The sequence below is a fragment of the Neoarius graeffei genome, chromosome 19, assembly GCF_027579695.1.
Source record: "Neoarius graeffei isolate fNeoGra1 chromosome 19, fNeoGra1.pri, whole genome shotgun sequence".
NCBI classification, from domain to species: domain Eukaryota; kingdom Metazoa; phylum Chordata; class Actinopteri; order Siluriformes; family Ariidae; genus Neoarius; species Neoarius graeffei.
The window spans coordinates 13,990,349-14,012,986 of NC_083587.1; the positions used below are offsets into that span (position 1 = coordinate 13,990,349).

At 45.3% G+C, this 22,638-nt stretch overlaps 1 protein-coding gene across 1 annotated transcript in view; it reads right to left on the reverse strand.

Moving 5' to 3' along the window:
* Positions 1-22,638, reverse strand: part of map3k15 (mitogen-activated protein kinase kinase kinase 15) — a 78,028-nt gene that overhangs the window by 18,052 nt on the left and 37,338 nt on the right. Inside the window, exons 11-21 of the mRNA XM_060899699.1 lie at positions 20,999-21,158; positions 20,499-20,649; positions 19,796-19,903; positions 19,647-19,696; positions 19,458-19,553; positions 16,856-16,943; positions 16,483-16,616; positions 16,279-16,406; positions 15,207-15,337; positions 15,004-15,109; positions 11,736-11,893 (exon numbers count right to left, since the gene is read on the reverse strand). Coding sequence (XP_060755682.1) covers positions 11,736-11,893; positions 15,004-15,109; positions 15,207-15,337; positions 16,279-16,406; positions 16,483-16,616; positions 16,856-16,943; positions 19,458-19,553; positions 19,647-19,696; positions 19,796-19,903; positions 20,499-20,649; positions 20,999-21,158 — 1,310 coding nt within the window. The remainder of the gene's footprint in view (positions 1-11,735; positions 11,894-15,003; positions 15,110-15,206; positions 15,338-16,278; positions 16,407-16,482; positions 16,617-16,855; positions 16,944-19,457; positions 19,554-19,646; positions 19,697-19,795; positions 19,904-20,498; positions 20,650-20,998; positions 21,159-22,638) is intronic.

A 22,638-nucleotide genomic window follows, 5' to 3' on the forward strand; every position in this document is an offset into this window, starting at 1 on the left:
ATTGGGGACAGCACAATTGGTGAAGGTTTTGTGTGTGCACAGGGATGTTCACAACTACCCTTTAGTGTCGGTCCACATTCTATTTCGAGGGGAGAAATTTAGCATAAAGGCGGCGGTTAATCCTCGCCTTACCCACTCGATAATTTTGGGGACTGATCGGCCAGGATTTCGGGAATTAATGACTCATTTAGTGAAGAGTGGGGCCTGCCATAGTTCAGCAGGGGGAGGTCCCGGTGTGGCATTGGCAGGAGCAGCTGTCACAGAGCCATCTACGTCATCACCATTTCAGAGTGAGAAGCAGCAGGCTCCTCCTCCCTCTCTCGGGGAATCATTCGCGGATTTCCCGTTAGAGCAGTTGTGAGAGACTCTGTGGCATGCGTTTGACCAAGTGAGAGTAATCGATGGTCAAACGCTCCAGCCAAACGCCACCCCATCCTTCCCCATTTTTCCATTATTAAGGATAGATTATGCCGAGTGACGCAGGACACTCAGACTAAGGAGCAGATAACACAGCTTTTGATCCCAAAGAGCCACCGGGAATTTATATTCCAGGCGGCTCACTTTAATCCCATGACTGGACACTTGGGGCAGGACAAGACACTAGCCCGAATAATGGCCCAGTTCTATTGGCCAGAGATTCGCGACGATGTCCGTAGGTGGTGTACGGCGTGCCGCGAATGCCAGTTAGAAAATAATTCCAAAAGCTCCTTTGCGCCTGCTGCCATTAATCAAGACCCCGTTCGAAAGAATTGGGATGGATCTCGTCGGGCCATTAGATCGGTCAACACGAGGACATCACTTTATTTTAGTTCTGGTGGACTATGCAACGCGATATCCGGAAGCAGTGCCTCCTCGCAATATCTCAGCACGTAGTATTGCGGAAGCACTCTTCCGCATCATCTCCCGAGTCGGAATCTCCAAAGAGATTCTGACTGATCAAGGCACTACGTTTATGTCATGCACACTGCGTGAACTGTATGGGTTACTGGGAATTAAGCCGATCCGCACCAGCGTTTATCACCCACAAACAGACGGCTTAGTCAAACAGTTTAATCGCACGCTCAAAAACATAATTAAAAAATTTGTAAGCGAGGACGCACGCAACTGGGATAAATGGCTCAAACCCCTGTTATTCGCAGTGTGAGAGGTCCCACAAGCCTCCACGGGGTTCTCCCCGTTCGAATTATTATATGGGCGTAAGCCTCGGGACATTCTAGATGTTCTGCGGGAAAATTGGGAGGAGGGACCTTCAACGAGCAAAAATGAAATTCAATACGTTACCGACCTGTGCGCAAAACTCCACACTTCTTTATTCCACCTGGATTCTTTAAAGTCCACCTAGTTACAGGTCGCTGATGAGACGCCATTTTGATAACTGTGACGAAGAAGAACAAGTCCTCGTCCAGTCCGTTAAAGAAATAAAACAAACAATATGGCGAATCCCATACAAAGAAAGCAAACAAAAAACAAGAACATTTAACCACACTAACATATTAATCACCTAACCCAGGAGAATTTGCGGCAGGCCCAAGAACGGCAAATCCGCCTGTACGACAGGGGCATGCGCCTTAGGGAGTTCGTACCAGGAGATAAAGTACTCGTGCTGTTGCCCACGTCGAGCTCCATATTGATTGCCAAGTGGCAAGGACCCTTTGAAGTCACACGGCGAGTCGGGGACGTCGACTATGAGGTGAGGCGAACGGACAGGGGTGGGGTGTTACAGATTTACCACCACAATCTACTAAAACTTTGGAATGAGGGGGTCCCCGTGGCATTGGTGCCATTGGTTCCAGAGAAGGCGGAGCTGGGGCCGGAGGTCCAAAAAGGAACATTGACTACCACTCCAGTCCCCTGTGGAGACCAACTCTCCCCGACCCAACTCACGGAGGTTGCCCAGTTGCAGACAGAATTTTCTGACGTGTTCTCGCCCCTGCCCGGCCGCACCCACCTCATAGAACACCACATTGAGACGCCCCCGTTACAGGCTGCCTGAATACAAAAAAAAGGTGGTTCGGGAAGAACTCGAGGCCATGCTTGACATGGGCATCGTCAAGGAGTCCCACAGTGACTGGAGCAGCCCAGTGGTCTTGGTTCCCAAGGCTGACGGGTTGGTCCGATTCTCTGTGGACTATAGAAAAGTCAACGCGGTGTCTAAATTCGATGCGTACCCAATGCCTCGTATTGACGAGTTGCTTGATCGACTAGGCACGGCTCGTTTTTATTCGACACTGGATTTGACAAAGGGATATTGGCAGATCCCCTTGACTCCATTATCCCGACAGAAAACGGCCTTTTCCACACCGTTTGGCTTACACCAGTTTGTCACACTTCCTTTTGGGCTGTTTGGGGCACCCGCTACATTCCAGCGGCTTATGGATAGGGTCCTCCACCCCCACACCACCTATGCGGCCACATACCTGGATGATATTATAATCTATAGTAATGACTGGCCGTGACATTTAGAACACCTAAGGGCCGTCCTTAGGTCGCTGAGGCGAGCGGGTCTCACAGCCAACCCGAAGACATGTGCGATTGGGCGGGTGGAAGTATGGTATCTGGGCTTCCACTTGGGCAATGGGCAGGTGCGTCCCCAAATTAATAAGACAGCAGTGACTGCGGCCTGCCTGAGGCCCAAGACCAAAAAGGGGGTGAGACAGTTCCTGGGGCTGGCTGGCTACTATCGTAGGTTTATACTTAATTATTCGGACGTCACCAGCCCGCTAACTGATCTCACTAAAAAGGGGGCACCAGATCCGATCCAGTGGATGGAGCAGTGCCAGCGGGCTTTCTCTGAGTTAAAGGCTGCACTGTGTGGGGGGGCCACTGTTACACTCCCCTGACTTTTCTCTCCCCTTTGTTTTGCAGACGGACGCGTCGGACAGAGGGTTGGGGGCTGTTCTGTCCCAGGAGGTGGAGAGGGAGGATCGTCCAGTGCTGTACATCAGTAGGAAGCTGTCGGTGCATGAGGGCCACTACAGCACCATAGAGAAGGAGTGCCTTGCCATCAAGTGGGTGGTCCTCACCCTCCACTACTACCTAATGGGACGCCCTTTCACCCTCTGTTCGGACCACACGCCCCTCCAGTGGCTCCACCGCATGAAGGATGCCAACGCGCGGATCACCTGTTGGTATCTGGCACTCCAGCTGTTTAAGTTCAAGGTGGTCCACAGGCCGGGGGCGCAGATGGTCATGGCGGATTTCCTCTCCTGTCGGGGGGGGGTCGGCTTCAGGCCGGACGGCTCCCCGGCCTGAGTTGGGCGGTGGGGGAATGTGGCAGCGGGGGTGTGGTCAAGCGTCGGTCTGTGAACGGAGGGTGGAGTCAGGGAAGGTAAGTGGCAGAATCACTGCACCTGATGTTAGTTAACCTGTGTTTGTGTCTTCCCCAGTGACCGCACCCTATAAAAGGAGAGAGAGAGCAGAGGAAGGGGGCTCTCTCCCCAGCCAGAGGACTTGTGTGTGTGCGTGCGTGTGTGGCTGGGAGAGTAGTAACAGCTGAAAAGCTGCAAATAAACAGAGTTTTTGGAACTGAGTTCTGGCCTGCCGTGCTTCTGTGCTCCACCCACCTGCTCTGATTCTTACAACATGCTAATGGTGAACATGCTAACAACTCGCGAGCTAACAGCACGCATGATATCGTAATGGGTAACATGCTAACAGCTAGCATGGTAACACGTGAATGCTTATATGCTAACTGCTATCGTGTGTGCGTGTAAGTATTCCTAATAAAGTGGCCATTGAGTTGAAGTTGGTTTGCTGTCAAAGTCTCAAATGAGCAGATCCTTGCCAAATGCATCATCACCTATGGGGGAAGGGAGGAATGACTCAGTCAAGCTTCCACTGATTAGCGGCAAAATGGAGAAAAAATGGACGGATGAAAGGCAAGACAAATACGAGTGCAGGTCAGAACCGATATCATGTGTGTGATGGGTGATTTGGCCTGAGGTGCCATATGAACTTTGGTGGATGTGTGGTGAAGTGTTACTGAGCAAAACTCCAATCATTTGAATGGGGCCAAAAATCAATGGAAGCCTATGGAGGTAAAAAGAGATGCGTGAAAACCAAGGAAAAGACGAGTGCAGGTCTCAGATGAGGGGATGGATCTGTGCGGGGACTTGGCCTGAGGCATCAAGTGAAGTTTCCTGAAGTTTGGTCACTTGGTTAAAAAAATTGATGGAGAGTGAAAGTTTTTCTCCTGAAAAGAGTTTGTCCAGTGTCATCGCCCGGCATCACTAGAACAAGCCATCGAGCTGGCAGAGGACCACATGGCAGCGGTTCCGACAGCAGGAAGACGTGTTTCCTCTTCTCCTCTTTCCTCTCCCTCTCCCTCTGCTTCCTATCCTCACCCTGTTCCCCCACCACGGAGGCGGTGGCTGGCTCTCCGCCCAGCTGTCCCGATGCACCCATGGTGTCCTCCTGTTTTCCCCTTCTGTGTCTGTCTTCTCCCCCTCAGGTGAGTGACGTCCATAACACCGGTGCAGAGGGAGAGCCTGGACCAGTGTGCTGGCACTGCAGGGAGCCGGGACATCTTCAAAGTCAGTGCTCCGTGATGGAAGTGGGAGTGGTGGTCCGGATCCCCAATGCGCCAGAAACCGCCCTCGATCGGGCTGGAGCATATCATATATCGGTAAGTGTACGAGGGGATACACATCACGCCTTGGTGGATTCCGGCTGTAACCAGACCTCAATCCACCAAAGCCTGGTGCAAAGTGAGGCATTGGGGAGAGCACAAGTGGTGAAGGTATTGTGTGTGCATGGGGACGTTCACAACTATCCTTTAGTGTCCGTCCACATTCTATTTCGGGGAGAAAAACATAGAGTGGTGGTGTGTTAATCCTCGTCTCACCCACTTGCTGATTTTGGGGACTGATTGGCCAGGGTTTAAAGAACTAATGGAACAGATAGTAAGAGGTGGGTCCTGCATTAATACATCCCGGGAAGATCCTGGTCTGGCATTGGCTGGGGAAGCTGTCACAGAGCTGTCTATGTCAGCACCAAGTCAGGGCGATAAGAGGAGCAAGGAGCAACCCGCCCCTCTTCCCTCTCTTGGGGATTCCCTTGAGGATTTCCCGTTAGAGCAGTCGTGAGACGAGACTCTGCGGCATGCATTTGACCAAGTGAGAGTAATCGATGGTCAAATTCTCCAGCCGAGCGTGACACCGGCCTTCCCCTATTTCACTATTATTAAGGATAGGTTGCAGCGAGTGATGCAGGACACTCAAACTGGCAAACAAATAACTCAGTTATTAATCCCAAAGAGCCATAGGGAACTCGTATTCCATGCAGCTCACTTTAATCCCATGGCTGGACACTTAGGGCAGGATAAAACACTAGCCCGAATAATAGCCCGGTTCTATCGGCTGGGGATTTGTGGGGATATCCGTCACTGGTGTGCGGCGTGCCGTGAATACCAATTAGTAAATTCCACGGCCACTCCAAAAGCACCTTTGCGCCCTCTCCCTCTAATCGAGACCCCTTTTGAAAGAATTGGGATAGATCTCGTCAGGCCATTAGACTGGTCAGCACGGGGATATCGCTTTATTATAGTTTTGGTGGACTATGCAATGCGATATCCAGAAGCGGTGCTTCTCCGCAATATCTCAGCATGCAGTATTGCGGAAGCGCTCTTCCATATTATGTCCCAGGTCAGGTCTCTGAAAGAAATCCTGACAGACCAAGGCACTACATTTATGTCACACACACTGCACGAACTGTATGGGTTATTGGGAATTCAGCCTATCCACACCAGTGTCCATCACCCACAAACGGATGGCTTAGTGGAACGGTTTAATCAGACACTCAAAAACTTAATATAGAAATTTGTAAATGAGGATGCGCGTAATGGGGATAAATGATTGAGCCCCTGTTATTTGCAATTTGAGAGGTCCCACAAGCCTCCACGGGTTTTTCACCGTTCGAGTTATTATATGGGCGTAAGCTGCGCAGCATTTTGGATGTGCTATGTGAAAATTGGGAGGAAGGACCTTTGCCTAGCAAAAACAAAATTCAATACGTTCTCGACCTGCGAGCAAAACTCCACACGCTCACTTACTTAACCCAGGAGAATTTGTGGCAGGCACAAGAATGTCAAGTCCGACTGTATGACAGGGGCACGCACCTTAGAGAGTTCACACCAGGAGACAAAGTACTCATATTATTGCCCATGTCGAGCTCCAAATTAATCGCCAAGTGGCAAGGGCCCTTTGAGGTCACATGGCAAGTCGGGGACGTTGACTATGAAGTGAGACGAATGGACAGGGGTGGGGCATTGCAAATTTACCACCTCAATCTGTGAAAATGCCGGAATGAGGAGGTCCCCGTGGCGTTGGTGTCAGAAGTCCCAGAGAAGGCGTTGGTGGTGTGGAGCCGCCCTTACCGTTTGCCCAAAGACAAAAAAAAAGGTAGTCCGGGATGAACTCAAGGCCAAGCTCAAAATGGGTATAATCGAGGAGTCCTACAGTGACTGGAGCAGCCTAGTGGTCCTAGTTCCTAAGATTGATGGGTCGGTCCAGTTCTGTGTGGACTATAGAAAGGCCAATGTGGTGTCTAAATTTGACGCATACCCAATGCCTCGCATTGGCTGCGGCACCTGGAACACCTTAGGGTCGTCCTAAAGTCACTGAGGCATGCGGGTCTCACCGCTAACCCAAAAAAGTGTGCAATTGGGCGGGTGGAAGTATGGTATCTGGGTTTCCACTTGGGTCATGGGCAGGTGCGTCCCCAAATTAACAAGACTGCAGCAATTGCGGCCTTCCTGAGGCCCAAGACCAAAAAGGGGGTGAGACAGTTCCTGGGGCTGGCTGGCTACTATCGTTGGTTCATACCTAATTATTCGGATGTCACCAACCCGCTGACTGATCTCACTAAAAAGGGAGCACCAGATCTGGTCCAGTGGACAGAGCAAGCCAACAGGCTTTCTCTAAGGTAAAAGCTGCACTGTATGGGGGGCCACTTTTACACTCCCCTGACTTTTCTCTCCCATTTATTTTACAGATAGATGCATCAGACAGGGGGCTGGGGGCCGTTCTGTCCCAGAAGGTGAAGGGCGAGGAACAACCTGTGTTGTACTTCAGCCGCAAGCTGTCGATGCGTGAAAGCAAATACAGCACTATCAAGAAGGAGTGTCTGGTTATCAAGTGGATGGTCCTCGCCCTCTGATACTACCTGCTGGAGTAATATCAGCCCTTTCACCCTCTGTTTGGACCATGCACCCCTCCAGTGGCTCCACCACATGAAGGATCCCAATGCGTGGATCACCCGTTGGTATCTCGCCCTCCAGGCATTTAAATTCGAGGTGGCCAGGGGCGCAGATGGTGGTGGCAGACTTTCTGTCCTATCGGGGGGGGGGGGGGGGGGGGGGGAGTCCACTGTAGGCCGGATGGCTCCCCAGCCTAAGTCGGGCGGTGAGGGTATGTGGCAGTGGGGGTGTGGCTGAGCGTCAGTTTGTGAATGGAGGGTGGGGTCAGGGAAGGTGAGTGGCCAAGTCGCTACACCAGTCATCAATTAATATGTTTGTGTGTGTGTTTCTTGCAGTGATGATGGAGCATAAGAGGAGTAGGAGAGCAGACAAGTGCTGGTTAGGACCAGAATATGACTGTGTATGTGTGTCTGTGTGTGTTCATGTCCTAGAGTGCCCGTTATACTCTAGGACACGAACAAGAACCGCCTGCCGTACTTCTGTACTCCACCAACATCAGGGAAACTTTCACATCGGCCATGTTTGTCCAAGCCTAGAATATGAGCTGTTCAAACGATGAAATTATCCAATGCAGAGGACCATGTGAGGCGCATCATGAATTTATTAATAACAGAACTGAGGAATGCCCTCGTTAATGACGTTTACAGCTGCTGCCTCATTATCACAAAAACAGGATTTGCTTCTTGACCAGTGTTTACCCCACAGCAGATGAGCTACACAATTAGGTAGATCCCATTAGAGCAGGGGAAGAAGTGTTAGCTGGCAAGGATGACAATTCTTTTGGCCATGCATTGGTAAACCGCTGATTACTGAAACCCCCCCAACCAATGGAAGGGGCTGTGTCACGAACAACTGAATTACTAATTTAAGTTGTGAGATACCGTTCCATTTACCCAACAGAAGGAGACGAGAACCGGCATTCAGATCTGCAGCCTGTATCCAAGCTCACCCTTTCAGAGTTCTATGTACCCTATGGAGTACCCTATGGAGTTCTCTACAGATTTAGAGAGGTCAAGAAGTCTGGGTACAAAGGAGCATCCCTGGGGGATAACGCGCATTGTGTAATTAAGATGCCCAAACATAGAAACAATTCCCTTTTGAAATTACTATTGCCTCCTGCACTCCTCATGACCTCACTGAAATGATTTGTTTTATCCAAGGCAGTGAAGCTTGCATCCGATTTCTGTCTAAGGTGATGCCGAGAAATTCTATAGTCAAGTCAGTTTATTTGTATAGCATTTTTAACAACAGACTTTGTCACAAAGCAGCTTTACAGAAAATTAAAGATTTTAAACATGAGCTAATTTTATCCCTAATTTATCCCTGATGATCAAGCCTGTGGCGATGGGGGTGAGGAAAAACTCCCTCAGACAACATGAGGAAGAAACCTTGAGAGGAACCAGACTTATCTGGGTGATGACAGATAGTGTGATTATAAATAACTCGCTTCTATAATGGTGTCCTATATAATCACAGTATAATTGTGTAACAAGGAAAATTATAATAGTTTTAACATGAAGTCTGTTTTGTTGAAGTTATCCACTGTTCATGGTACTTTGAGCTTCATCATTACGAAGAGCAGATAAATCAATAATTAGGCTTTTTTTCTCCCCACAAAATATTTATGAGGAGAGTTAACTTGAGTTATCAAATTGAGTAGCTGAGTGGTGATGTCATCGTTCTGCGACACAGGAGCGCTGCAGGAGTGCTGGCCCCGTGGCTAATTTAGGAGCATGGAGGAAGTAAATAAACCCACTGTTACCAGGAAACATGACCTTGTAGAGGGAGTCAACTGGACTCCAGGACTTGGATTCTGGAGTTCATGGTGGCAAGTGACGCTGGATGCTGGACAAGGCTGATAAGGAGTTATTTGGGTTCGCAGGTGTGACTGATGAGCTTAGACTCATGCTCTCTTTGGGTGTCAGGGCAGCCAGAGCTGGGACTGTGTGGAGGTGCAAGTAGTGTTTTCGTTTCGGCTAGGAGCAGAGGAGCTGAAAAGATCTGCAGCTGGGGGCTCAATGCGGATGCCCCCTGTGACAACGCAAACAGTTCCTCAAGGGAAGCACTGACTGGAGCCACGATGCTATTTATTAACTTGATTTCCTGGAGCCTGGGCACAGGCCATTCGTTAATCCTGGGAGCAGAAGACTGCTACTTACCAAACGAGAGCTCCGGCGAATGGAAATGGTGCTCACGTGCAAAATGGTTTTAAGAGGAAGCAGCAAAGGCAGGCAGGTTAAAGCAGCTTAAATAAGGTGCTCTATGAGAGATTTGCCAATAGAATGCATAGAAGGGAATCAGCTGAGCTGACCGCTGATGTGGGTTGGCTTGAGATCAGCTGCAGTCAGCTGATGTAGCTCGCATTGAGGGCTGAGATTGACTTCGTGGCCTGACAGAACTATGCTATGCTCGATTAAGGGCCTGTTTACACAAGGACGCTGTCGGGTAAAAACGACTAAATATTTTATCAGAAGTGCCTTTCGTTTACACGAGGACGGCGTTTCCGAGGCTGAAAAACGGATAAAATTGAAAACGCCTTCCAAAGTGGATAAGTTAAAAACGGCCCCCGTTGCATATCCGTCTAAACTACCCAATACGCGAAACTCTGCTCAGATCTGCTCACGTCGGGTACACGTTTACGTCATACATATGTCATATACTGCACAAGCCAGCCCGGGAAGTAAGAAAGTAAGTAAAAAAGTAAGAGCATGTCTGATTACATCGATCCAACGGACCTTCAAGCTGCTCTGTGTTTTAATGCAGTAGATGTGTTTTCCTGCTCACCCACCCGGCTGGAGCTCCTCAGTTTGGTGTCGCCAAGTTACACACACTCGCACACGCGCGCCGCCTATTCAAGCCGCTCGTGAAACCATAAACCCGAGACTGAAAACAAAACTAGCAGCCGAACGGGTTTATTTTGCTGAGATGGACACTGCCTTTTCTCTTCTTCACCGAAACAAGAGTGAGTGTTACTTAATAAAGGCAGATTAAAAGAGTTTCGGTTTGCTCCTGCTCCTCCCTCGAGCACTACAGTACCTCAGCCGGACCGGTGTTCTGTAAAGTTATCCTAGCAAGTTCTCATACAGACCGTTTTATTATTCAAAACAAGTCATTACAAATTATTTGACTCGGCCAAAGACTCGACCAATACGCACAAAACATAAAAATCGGCAAATGCGTGAAATTCTCACCGATTTTCTATCAGCCCAGCTGATCGGTGGGACAAAACTACTGTTAAATTTTCCTACCCTCCTGGATTTCGCGCATGTGTAGTAGGCTTGGTAGGATAACTTGACAGAACAGCGGCGCAGATGTGCAGATCAGACAAGAAGGAAGATGTTGCGCATGCGTGCAGACATAGCGGAGACATTTATGCGTCACCGTATAGACGCAGATTTCCTCCTTGAAAACAGTCGTGTAGACGCGGAAAAAAGTGAGAACGAAAACGGACTTTTGCGTTTTTGTTTTATACCGTCCCCGTGTAAAGTGGGCCTAAATATGAGACCAAAGTTGGGTTGATAAAATAAATAAATCATTACATTCAAAGCAGAATGGGTGCCATTATTTTTGAGCATGGCGCTAAAAACAGGTAGAATAATGAATCATTCAGTAATAATCACTTAATTATGTTTATTTATTTATTTTAATATATTTAAATTATTTATTAAATTTTATTAGATTTATTTACTTGTCAGGCGGCACGGTGGTGTAGTGGTTAGCACTGTCACCTCACAGCAAGAAGGTCCGGGTTCGAGCCCTGTGGCCGGTGAGGGCCTTTCTGTGCGGAGTTTGCATGTTGTCCGCGTGGGTTTCCTCCGGGTGCTCCGTTTTCCCCCACAGTCCAAAGACATGCAGGTTAGGTTAACTGGTGACCCTAAATTGACCGTAGGTGTGAATGTGAGTGTGAATGGTTGTCTGTGTCTATGTGTCAGCCCTGTGATGACCTGGCGACTTGTCCAGGGTGTACCCCGCCTTTCGCCCGTAGTCAGCTGGGATAGGCTCCAACCTGCCTGTGACCCTGTGGAACAGGATAAAGTGGCTAGAGGAGATAAGATAAAAGTTGGATTTTTCTCATCTTTTTAGTGTGAGATAAAGCGACTTCACCAAAAGGTGGATTTTTTTTCTCACCCTTTTTTCTAATCTTTACAACGGGGATCAATGACTGTGGAGGGCAGTGTACATTAACTTTATACTTACTTTGCCAAATAAATAAAATAAAAAAAAGAACTGGAGAGAGTGTCTTCATTTTAAGTACATTAATTACAACTGGGTGAAAAAAACAGGTAGAAAAAAGAAGTCCTTTATTTTTAAAGAAGAATTAAATTAATCTGTGTTTATGTTTTTTTATGTAAAATATATAAAATGTTATGTGTACAGTGATAATGTAATGTGTTTGGGCTGCTGTTTATTTTTTGTTTACTCGTGAGATGTTTGCATATGACTGTCTAGACTTACGTATGCGTTTTCTTAATGACAAAAAATAAAAACAAACAAACAAATAAAGAAAGGAGACCACGTGCTGCAGGATCGAGGTGTTTACCTTAAACATGGCTGCCTGTGGCTCGCCCAGCTCGTGAAATGGCGGTTTTCCAGTCGCCATCTCTATAATCGTACAGCCGAGAGACCAGATATCCGCTGGTGCCCTGTAACCCCGAGGACCTTTATCAATAATCTCAGGAGCCATGTACTGGAGAGTCCCTACAAAAAACCCAGCAAGAACATCATAAACAAACTCGGAGAACGTGGAAAGAAAAGCCACAGTGAATCCAGTGCATGAGGAGGAAAAACAGGAGGAGGAGAGGAATAAAGTGCACCTGCTCTCTACTCCATCATTCAGTAATTAAACACAAACACACTCCCATCTGTCTGAGTAATTACTCCTGCAGCTCTCCAGCTACAGAACACGAGAAGACCTTCTCACAGAGTTGTTATCATCATCATCATCATCATCATTACAGCCTTCACTCTGCTTCTCCCACACACCTTTACCTTTCCTCTGACTTCCAACAATCCACCCGAATACAAACACTGGTGTGAAAGTGAAAATATCTTCAATATACTAAAAATTTTACAACTAACATGACAATTTTAAACCAAATACATCACTATTAAACATATTTCTAGATATTTATCAACTTCAAGCTTGAAGTGAAGGCTGAATAATCTTACATTTAGCATGTAAAAATAATTCGATACATATTCTTATATGGGCGGCACGGTGGTGTAGTGGTTAGCGCTGTCGCCTCACAGCAAGAAGGTCCGGGTTCGAGCCCCGTGGCCAGCGAGGGCCTTTCTGTGCGGAGTTTACATGTTCTCCCCATGTCCGCGTGGGTTTCCTCCAGGTGCTACAGTTTCCCCCACAGTCCAAAGACATGCAGGTTAGGTTAACTGGTGACTCTAAATTGACCATAGGTGTGAATGTGAATGGTTGTCTGTGTCTATGTGTCAGCCCTGTGATGACCTGGCGACTTGTCCAGGGTGTACCCTGCCTTTCGCCCGTAGTCAGCTGGGATAGGCTCCAGCTTGCCTGCGACCCTGTAGAAGGATGAAGCGGCTAGAGATAATGAGATGAGATGAGATTCCTATATGGGCGGCACGGTGGTGTAGTGGTTAGTGCTGTCGCCTCACAGCAAGAAGGTCCGGGTTCAAGCCCCATGGCCAGCAAGGGCCTTTCTGTGCGGAGTTTGCATGTTCTCCCCATGTCCGCGTGGGTTTCCTCCAGGTGCTCCGGTTTTCCCCACAGTCCAAAGACATGCAGGTTAGGTTAACTGGTGACTCTAAATTGACCATAGGTGTGAATGGTTGTCTGTGTCTATGTGTCAGCCCTGTGATGACCTGGCGACTTGTCCAGGGTGTACCCTGCCTTTCGCCTGTAGTCAGCTAGGATAGGCTCCAGCTTGCCTGCGACCCTGTAGAACAGGATAAAGCGGCTAGAGATAATGAGAATGAGATATTCCTATATTCAAGATATTTTTTACAGAATAGTTTACACCATAAAGCTGAGGAATCCTGCAGCCTGATTGGTCAGAAGGTGTTGATTAATTCTCTGTAACAGCAGCTCTGACAGAAGCACAGCTGTATATCCATTCATCCATCCATCCATATTCTTTCGCTTGTCCGAAGTCAGGTTGCGGTGGCAGCAGGCTAAGCAGGGTATTCCAGGCATCCCTCTCTCCCACAACGCTTTCCAGTTCCTCCTGGAGCATCCCAAGGTGCTCCCAGGCCAGATGAGATATATAATCTCTCCAATGTATTCTGGGTCTATCCCAAGGTCTCGTCCCAGTTGGACGTGCCCGGAAAACCTCCAAAGGAAGGCATCCAGGAGGCATCTTAATCAGATGCCCGAACCACCTCAGCTGACTCCTTTCAACATGAATGAGCAGCAGCTCTCCTCCGAGATCTCTCCAGATGTCTGCGCTTCTCACCCTATCTGTAAGGGTGAGCCCAGCCACCTTACAGAGAAAGCTCATTTCGGCCACTTGTAACTGCAATCTCCTCCTACCCAAAGCTCATACCATAGGTGAGGGTTGGAACATAGATTGACTGGTAAATCGTAAGCTTTGCCTTCCAGCTCAGCTCCCTCTTCACCACGATGGACCAGTACAACACCCGCATTACTGAAGAAATTACATGGAGCCGCCGCCATGTGGGCTTGCCACCCGCAAGGACAGGCACTGGGGTCGGATGCATTGTGAGCTGGGTGCAGGCAAAGGCGGGAGCCCAGGCGTGTTGATCCTCGGCAGCACAGGTCGTGGCAGCAACCTAAGAATCTTCTGATGGACATCGGCAGTGAAGGAAGCCGTTAGGCTGAAGAAAGAGGCATTTCAGGCTTGGTTGGCCCAGAGGTCCCTTGAGGCAGCAGGCAGGAAGGGCTGCAGCTTTGGAAGTTGCTGAAGCAAAAACCCGGGTGTGGGGAGGAGTTCAGGGAGGCCATGGAGAAGGCCTCAAGGAAGTTCTGACAAACTGTTTGGCAACTGACGAAAAGGAAGCAGGGCTTGCCTCAGGCTGTGCACAGCTAGGGAGGAGAACTGCTGACCCGAACTGGGGATATTGTCAGGCAGTGGAAGGAGCACTTTGAGGAAATCCTGAATCTGTCCTACACGTCCTCCATGGAGGTGGTGGAGTCCTCCACGGAGGAGCTAGCGTCCTTAGACATAAAAATCTAACTTCAGGATGAAGAAAAACGTCACCAACATTGTTGGCTGTACAAGTTTCTATGAATGAGCTATAGAAATGAGAATAGCACATTAATATACAGCTGCGCTGGTCCACCATTCCAAAGCCAGGACGGAATCTGTATTGCTCCTCCTGAATCCAAGGTTTGACGATCAGTCGGAACCTCCTTTACAGCACCTTGGAATAAACTTTTCCAGGGAGGCTGAGCATTGTGATATCCTTACGCTTACCCTTGATACCCTTACCCACACTCTCCGGTCCCCCTTTTTGAAAAGAGGAACCACCACCCTGGTCTGCCACTGTACTCCTGGTGTGCCCGACTTCCACGCGACGTTGAAGAGGCATGTCAGCCAAGACAGCCCAACAATGTCCAGAGCCTTCAGTATCTCAGGGCAAATCTGATCCACTCCTGGCATCGATGAGATTTGCCCTGAGATGCTGAAGGCTCTGGACATTGTTGGGGTGACTTGGCTGACACGCCTCTTCAACGTCGCATGGAGGTCGGGCACAATACCTGTGAAATGGCAGACCAGGGTGGTGGTTTTTCTTTTCAAAAAGGGGCAAAAAGTAAAGTGTGTTCATTTCCAAGCAGAAAGAAGCTGAAACACTTTTTTTTTTTAAACCTGACTCACCGGTAAATGTCTCAGTGCAGGGGTTCAATCCAGCTAAACGCTTCGATGTGCCGAAGTCGGAGATCTTTAGAATGCCACTGTAGGTGTTCACCAAGACGTTGTCTCCCTGCGGAGGAAATAGATCAATACCAATAAGTGTTGATCTATAAATACTCTCTCCTGGATAATTAACATGGGTTAAACTTTAACTCCACCCTATTCACCTTGATATCTCGATGAACAATCTGGTTTTCGTGCAGGTATCGCAGACCTTCCAGGATCTGACGCATGTAGAAGATGATGGTGGCTTCTTTTAGAGGACCCCACTTCGACCGGAGCAACACTGATAAACTACCTGTGTGTGTGTGTAGTTACAGCATCAACCACCACAACACACACACACAAACACAAAAACATTAAAGGCTTAAAAAGTGTAGACGTGACTTTATCTTCATTAAAAATGTGAAATCAGTGAATATGTATGAGTATGCAAATGTGGAAACATTTGCCCTAACTGCTGGTAAACTAGCATAAGATTTCAGTCTGAGTCTCCGTTTACATCCTCATTTTCTCACCGATTTGTTGAACAGAATATATTAACACAATGTTACCATGACAACCACACTTTTGTTCATTGCTAAAGTATGGTGCTTATGTAGCTCGCCTAGTGCGGAGATTTTGCAGCCAAAAGGTTCCAGGTAACATATCATCATTCTGAAGAAATTTGCATATTGGATGTGATTGGTCCAAAGCATTGGAGTTTATTTAATGACATCACAAATTGAGCTCATGATTAATCCTTGAGTGTCAAATGAAAGCTTCTAGGTGGTAAGAAGAAAATGATGAGCAATAATTTGGAGTTTGTACACTTACCCTGTTAATACACCCACTCTTAAAAAGGGTTCTTTAAGGGTTTCCTTGAAGAATTAAAGTTTCTTAGCATCAAAAACGGGGCTCTATGTGGAACCGTTCTGAAGGAAACACTTTGTTGTAGAATTCTACATAGAGGGTTTATAGAATGTTACAGAATTCTACATGGAGGGTTCCTTCAAAGAGACAGCTGAAGAACTCTTAAGGGTTCCAGATCTTCCAGAAATTTCCTGTGTGACTGTAGTGTAATTGTAATTTCATCATCCAATATTTACCACATTAGTCCAGTAATTAAATAAACACCACTTGCAAAGAACAATGAAAGTCGGTGAATCTTGATAAATCTATTTTGATGTAATTGCACCAACTTTTCACTCCTGATGCGAGTTCATTGTCAGAAGTGCTTGTAGACGCTCACGTACGTACCCCCGGGAACCTGTTCCATAAAGATCTTGATGTATCCGTCCTCGGACACAGAACCCAGGTACTGCACGATGTTCCTGTGTTTGAGGTATTTGTGCAGAGCAATCTCCTCATGCAGTGGCTGCGAGTACCTGCACACACGACGCTCATCAGCTAACGACACGGAACAGTGTCATAACTCTGACCACAAGGAGGCACTGTTCTCACCTGCTGTCCTTCTCAGGGATCTCCTTAATGGCGATGCGCACCTGGTTGCTCAGGTCTCTCCCAGCGTACACCACTCCATACGTGCCCCGCCCGAGCACCACCCGGTCCCCGTTCTCATTGTAGTCATATTCGTACTGAAACATGTGAAGTTCATGTTACATTTTATTCCACTGCATGACTCAACTCTGAATTCTGATTGGCCAAGAGCTCTAAAAGCCGCCTGATTGGTCCACAACATTTATTCAGTCCAATCAACATTTTAGATAAATGTCACTTTCCTACGTCACAATGAATGAGCATAAAAAATGACAATAATAATAATAATAATAAAAAATACGAATCTCCTTCTTGTTCAGAATGTTGAGCGTCTCACCTCCAGCGTGTCTCCATCTCCGTCTCCCTCCAGCTCCACCGCATTTCCTGATCCATCTGAAATCAACTCCTTCACCATGGACCAGAACCTGGAGAACGTTCCTCAGCTCAGTATCCAACAGAACATTTTCATACAGACAGGTTCAGGCTTCGAACGTCTCAGTTTTGATCAAATTTTATAATAAAATTTTATAAGAAAACTAAATAATTTAAATAACATAATACCATAAAATAAATAAAGTTAAATAAATAATAAAATTGTTCAAATATTATTAAATATTGTAAATAATATTAAAATAGTCAATATTTTCAAATTATTTAATTTTGTAATTTTTTATTAACATTGTTTAATTTCTCTTTTCTTTGTATATGTATGTGGACTAGACAGAAAATATAACTAATCAGATTTCATTATGGAACTTGAGAACACACTTATTACATTTATCGATTTAATGTACACAACCCCAATTCCAAAAAAGTTGGGACAAAGTACAAATTGTAAATAAAAATGGAATGCAATGATGTGGAAGTTTCAAAATTCCATATTTTATTCAGAATAGAACATAGGTGACATATCAAATGTTTAAACTGAGAAAATGTATCATTTAAAGAGAAAAATTAGGTGATTTTAAATTTCATGACAACAGCACATCTCAAAAAAGTTGGGACAAGGCCATGTTTACCACTGTGAGACATCTCCTTTTCTCTTTACAACAGTCTGTAAACGTCTGGGGACTGAGGAGACAAGTTGCTCAAGTTTAGGGATAGGAATGTTAACTCATTCTTGTCTAATGTAGGATTCTAGTTGCTCAACTGTCTTAGGTCTTTTTTGTTGTATCTTCCGTTTTATGATGCGCCAAATGTTTTCTATGGGTGAAAGATCTGGACTGCAGGCTGGCCAGTTCAGTACCCGGACCCTTCTTCTACGCAGCCATGATGCTGTAATTGATGCAGTATGTGGTTTGGCATTGTCATGTTGGAAAATGCAAGGTCTTCCCTGAAAGAGACGTCGTCTGGATGGGAGCATATGTTGCTCTAGAACCTGGATATACCTTTTGATTGATTGTGTATTGATGGTGTCTTTCCAGATGTGTAAGCTGTCCATGCCACACGCACTAATGCAACCCCATACCATCAGAGGTGTAGGCTTCTGAACTGAGCGCTGATAACAACTTGGGTCGTCCTTCTCCTCTTTAGTCCGAATGACACGGTGTCCCTGATTTCCATAAAGAACTTCAAATTTTAATTCGTCTGACCACAGAACAGTTTTCCATTTTGCCACAGTCCATTTTAAATGAGCCTTGGCCCAGAGAAGACGTCTGCGCTTCTGGTTCATGTTTAGATACGGCTTCTTCTTTGAACTATAGAGTTTTAGCTGGCAACGGCGGATGGCACGGTGAATTGTGTTCACAGATAATGTTCTCTGGAAATATTCCTGAGCCCATTTTGTGATTTCCGATACAGAAGCATGCCTGTATGTGATGCAGTGCCGTCTAAGGGCCCGAAGATCACGGGCACCCACTATGTTTTTCCGGCCTTGACCCTTACGCACAGAGATTCTTCCAGATTTTCTGAATCTTTTGATGATATTATGCACTGTAGATGATGATATGTTCAAACCATTTGCAATTTTACACTGTCGAACACCTTTCAGACATTGCTCCACTATTTGTCGGCGCAGAATTAGGGGGATTGGTGATCCTCTTCCCATCTTTACTTCTGAGAGCCGCTGCCACTCCAAGATGCTCTTTTTATACCCAGTCATGTTAATGACCTATTGCCAATTGACCTAATGAGTTGCAATTTGGTCCTCCAGCTGTTCCTTTTTTGTACCTTTTAACTTTTCCAGACTCTTATTGCCCCGTCCCAACTTTTTTGAGATGTGTTGCTGTCATGAAATTTCAAATGAGCCAATATTTGGCATGAAATTTCAAAATGTCTCACTTTCGACATTTGATATGTTGTCTACATTCTATTGTGAATACAATATCAGTTTTTGAGGTTTGTAAATTATTGCATTCTGTTTTTATTTACAATTTGTACTTTGTCCCAACTTTTTTGGAATCGGGGTTGTATATTTATACATTTAATTTAAGTATTTATTTATTTATTTAGTTAAGCAATTCATTTTTTTTGTTACATAAGGCAGAAAAAAAATCTAAATTTGACTAAGAAACATATTCAATTATTTAGGTACAATTATTCTATTTATTTATTTATTTATTTATTTATAATAAGAAAAAGAAAAATAAATGATTGAATTATTCCCTCCCTTTTAAAATAATATAATACAATGCAAAAAAGAAAAAAAAAGAAAAATCCCGAAAATAAATTTGACTTTGGAACACCCTTAATATTCTACTGATTTATATACTTGCTTATTTAATTATTTAATTTCTTCTCCCTCTTTACTTTCTCCATCAGAGCTTCACATAAGAATTATTGATCAGGTGATGAATGGCGCACATGTACAACATTAACAGACAGTAACGCACTTTAGATCATATTAAACTAAACCTTTTTTTTTTAAATAATTACATTATATTCAGCACGTGTGTGATTTTTAACCATTAGCTGTTAGCCATTAGCAGTGGGTGTCTGACCTGCCACATTGCTCCTCAGTGGAGAAATAGATCTGAAAATCATCAGAGTTGTCATGGACGTAAAGGAAACAGCATCGCTCATCAAATTTGGAGATGCTGAAGAAGGGAAACGATGATGTAATTACAGTTTTACACACACACACACACACACACACACACACACACACACACACACACACACACACACACCTGATTCCTTTAATAGATGAGGCTGTGAAGTTCCACTCGTGGATTCCTTTCTGCACAGAAAGAATAGCAGAGTGTTTTAGTACCTTTTTGTTGCTGAATGTTTATAAATGCTTTATTAAGGTTTAAGAAGGTGGTATTGAGCTTCTGACCGTCTCTGGAGGAGAAACGTGCCATATGGAGACGTTCTTCTCCTCCGCCTCGCTGTTGATGGACACGTACGAGGGCTGATACACTTTAGTAGGCTCCAGGATCAACACCTTCAAATGCAACCCACCCACTTCTCATTAATATTCATAATCAGACACCCAACACTTATTAATATTAAGTAGTTCATAAGTTGCATGCAGGCAGGCAAGCTGGAGCCTATCCCAGCTGACTATGGGCGAAAGCAGCTAGAGATAATGAGATGAGATAAGCTGCATGCAGGTACAGGAGTGGGAAGGTTTGGGTTCAGCAAAGAAAATTAGGAAATCTGTTTATGCACATCACTTTTCTTTCTCTCTTGCTCTCTCTCTCTTGTTCATTTATTTATTTATTTTTAAGGTGAAATTGATATAAATTCATATTACTGCTTGAGATTGCTCATCTATGTATAAAAATTAATATAATTTTTTATTAATAGCATTACATGTTCATTAGACAAATTAAAATTGTAGGTTTTTGTAAATAAATAAAAATTAAATTAAATTGTGCAAGGACTGAACAGGCATGAATAAATGAATCAATTCTCAGGGTTAAACAGGTATAGTGCAGTGCTGAATTTTTAAGCTTTTAAAGTAAGATAAATAAAATAAAGGAAACTGAAGTAATTTTGCTGGAGATAAAAAAGGCTGCAATTTTTCAGCGCTGTACCGGAAAACGCAGGCTGTTGGTAGTTTGTTGCGTCGCTTCTACGATGATGTCCATCCAGAAGTTGAGTCTCTCTCTCTGAGCCGAATGTTCTGTGTTCTGCTTCTTAAAGTGCTGGATGAGTTTCAGGTTCTGCACCACCGAGTGCAAGTACCTGAGAGAACAGAGAACCGGATGTCTAAAGTCAGCTGATAAACTCAACATTAAAGGTTTAGAAATGTGCAGAAATGAAGCTGTAAACATGTTCAAGCCTTTCAGAGATGGAGCTACTTTCTCACAGGGAGGAATGTGGGAGCTGTGTGACTCTGATGGCGTATGGATTCCACAAAACCTTCAGGAAAGTGTAAAGTAACCGGAACTACTTTTTACTGCATCACTGCAGTGTTGGAAATTTACAGATAAAAAGTAAAAAGTCTGTAAGAAGAGCTCTGGGAAGATTGTTCTCTTGTGTGTGTGTGTGTGTGTGTGTGTGTGTGTGTGTGTGTGTCATTGTGGATTTTTACCAGATTGGAGGTTTGAGTTTGAAGAGTTTCTCAGCCGCCTGCACGGCTTTAGGGATGTCGTTAGCCAGCATGCTAACGGTGAAGAACTGACCAATGTCCCAGTAATTATTCATCTTCTCCAAACTGCCCTTCCTGCCGAGAAGACTGTTCAGCCGGACTCCTGTACGGGGGGGGGGGGGGGGGGGGGGGGGGATATTGATTTCAATATCATAGTTGCCACTGAAGTCCACTCGATCCTTGTTTACCGTCAATGGATCGGTCACTCATCAAACAGTCCGCCAGAATCCGAGTAGGGAATGGCTGAGTGTAGCTGTCAGTCAAACACAAGTTACCCAATGGGAATGCATTCCTGGACAGCCCACCCACATGTGAAGTTTGTGCCAAAACTGCAAGCAAAAAGTCAGGGAGCGCAAACGAGAAAGCTGGAATTGCAACCAAAATAAATTACGCCAAACAAAACTGAGAAAGACGCGGAACAAAAATAAAAGGTTTCTGAAGAGTAATAGACTGATATTTTGCACGATTACACGAATAATTTGTTTGCCAGTCTAAAAAAATTGACTTTTTTTTGGTTTTTTTGTATTTTGATTTGTTGTCTTTGTGTGATATTTCAAAAGTATTGTATGAACATTTTGGCACAAAATTGATTCCATAATTTTATCCCCAACCCATCCCCACTGAGCAAGCCTGCAGCGACGGTGGCAAGGAAAAACTCCCCCAGACGACACGAGGAAGAAACCCTGAGAGGAACCAGACACAAAAGGGAACCCATCCCCACCTGGGCAACAACAGACAACATGATTATAACATTAACAGTTTTAACATGAAGTCAGTTTCGTTGATGCTATAAACTCTTCATTGACGGAAACTTGAGTGCAAAACTGTCCATGACAACTGCAGTCCTAAAGTTAGCAAGTCAACTGTAGTCCTCAGCCATAAAAGCATTACTGTAAGGGTCCAGATCCTGCTGATTGAAAACACGTGACTTTAATTTCACCTTCAAATTAACTGCTAATCCTAGAGGTTCACATACTTTTGCCACTCACAGATATACAACATTGGATCACCTTCCCCAATAAACAAATGACCAAGTACAATATCTCTGTCCCATTTGTTCAACTGGGCCCCCCCATAATTCATCGACGTATGCATGTGTTCGAGTGTTCTGGTAAAGCTCAGCTCAGAGAGGTCCACGTAATGACGTAATTATACCAATTGGCTCAGGGCGATGAGGGTCAAGGACATCATGTGCCAGAGCGGTTGAAGCGGGCAGGTGTCAAACTTGGAACTTTTATATCATGATTGGAGTTAATAATAAACGATATCACTGAATAATGTTCCTTACCTCTAATCAGTATATATATATATATATATATATATATATATATATATATATATATATATATATATATATATATATAAAATAAAGATTTTTTTATTGTTTTTGATGATTTCATATATTTCGTAATGATATTTTTATTTTCTAAATATGTATCAACATACCGCCATTGTGGCACGAGAGCCTGTGATTGGTAGACAGCCGACAAAGGGTGTCTCCCATTGGTTGTAAATCGTGACATAAAAATCGTAAACACATACAGGACCCGTTGATTGGCTGTTCACATACTGAAGCCAAGCGG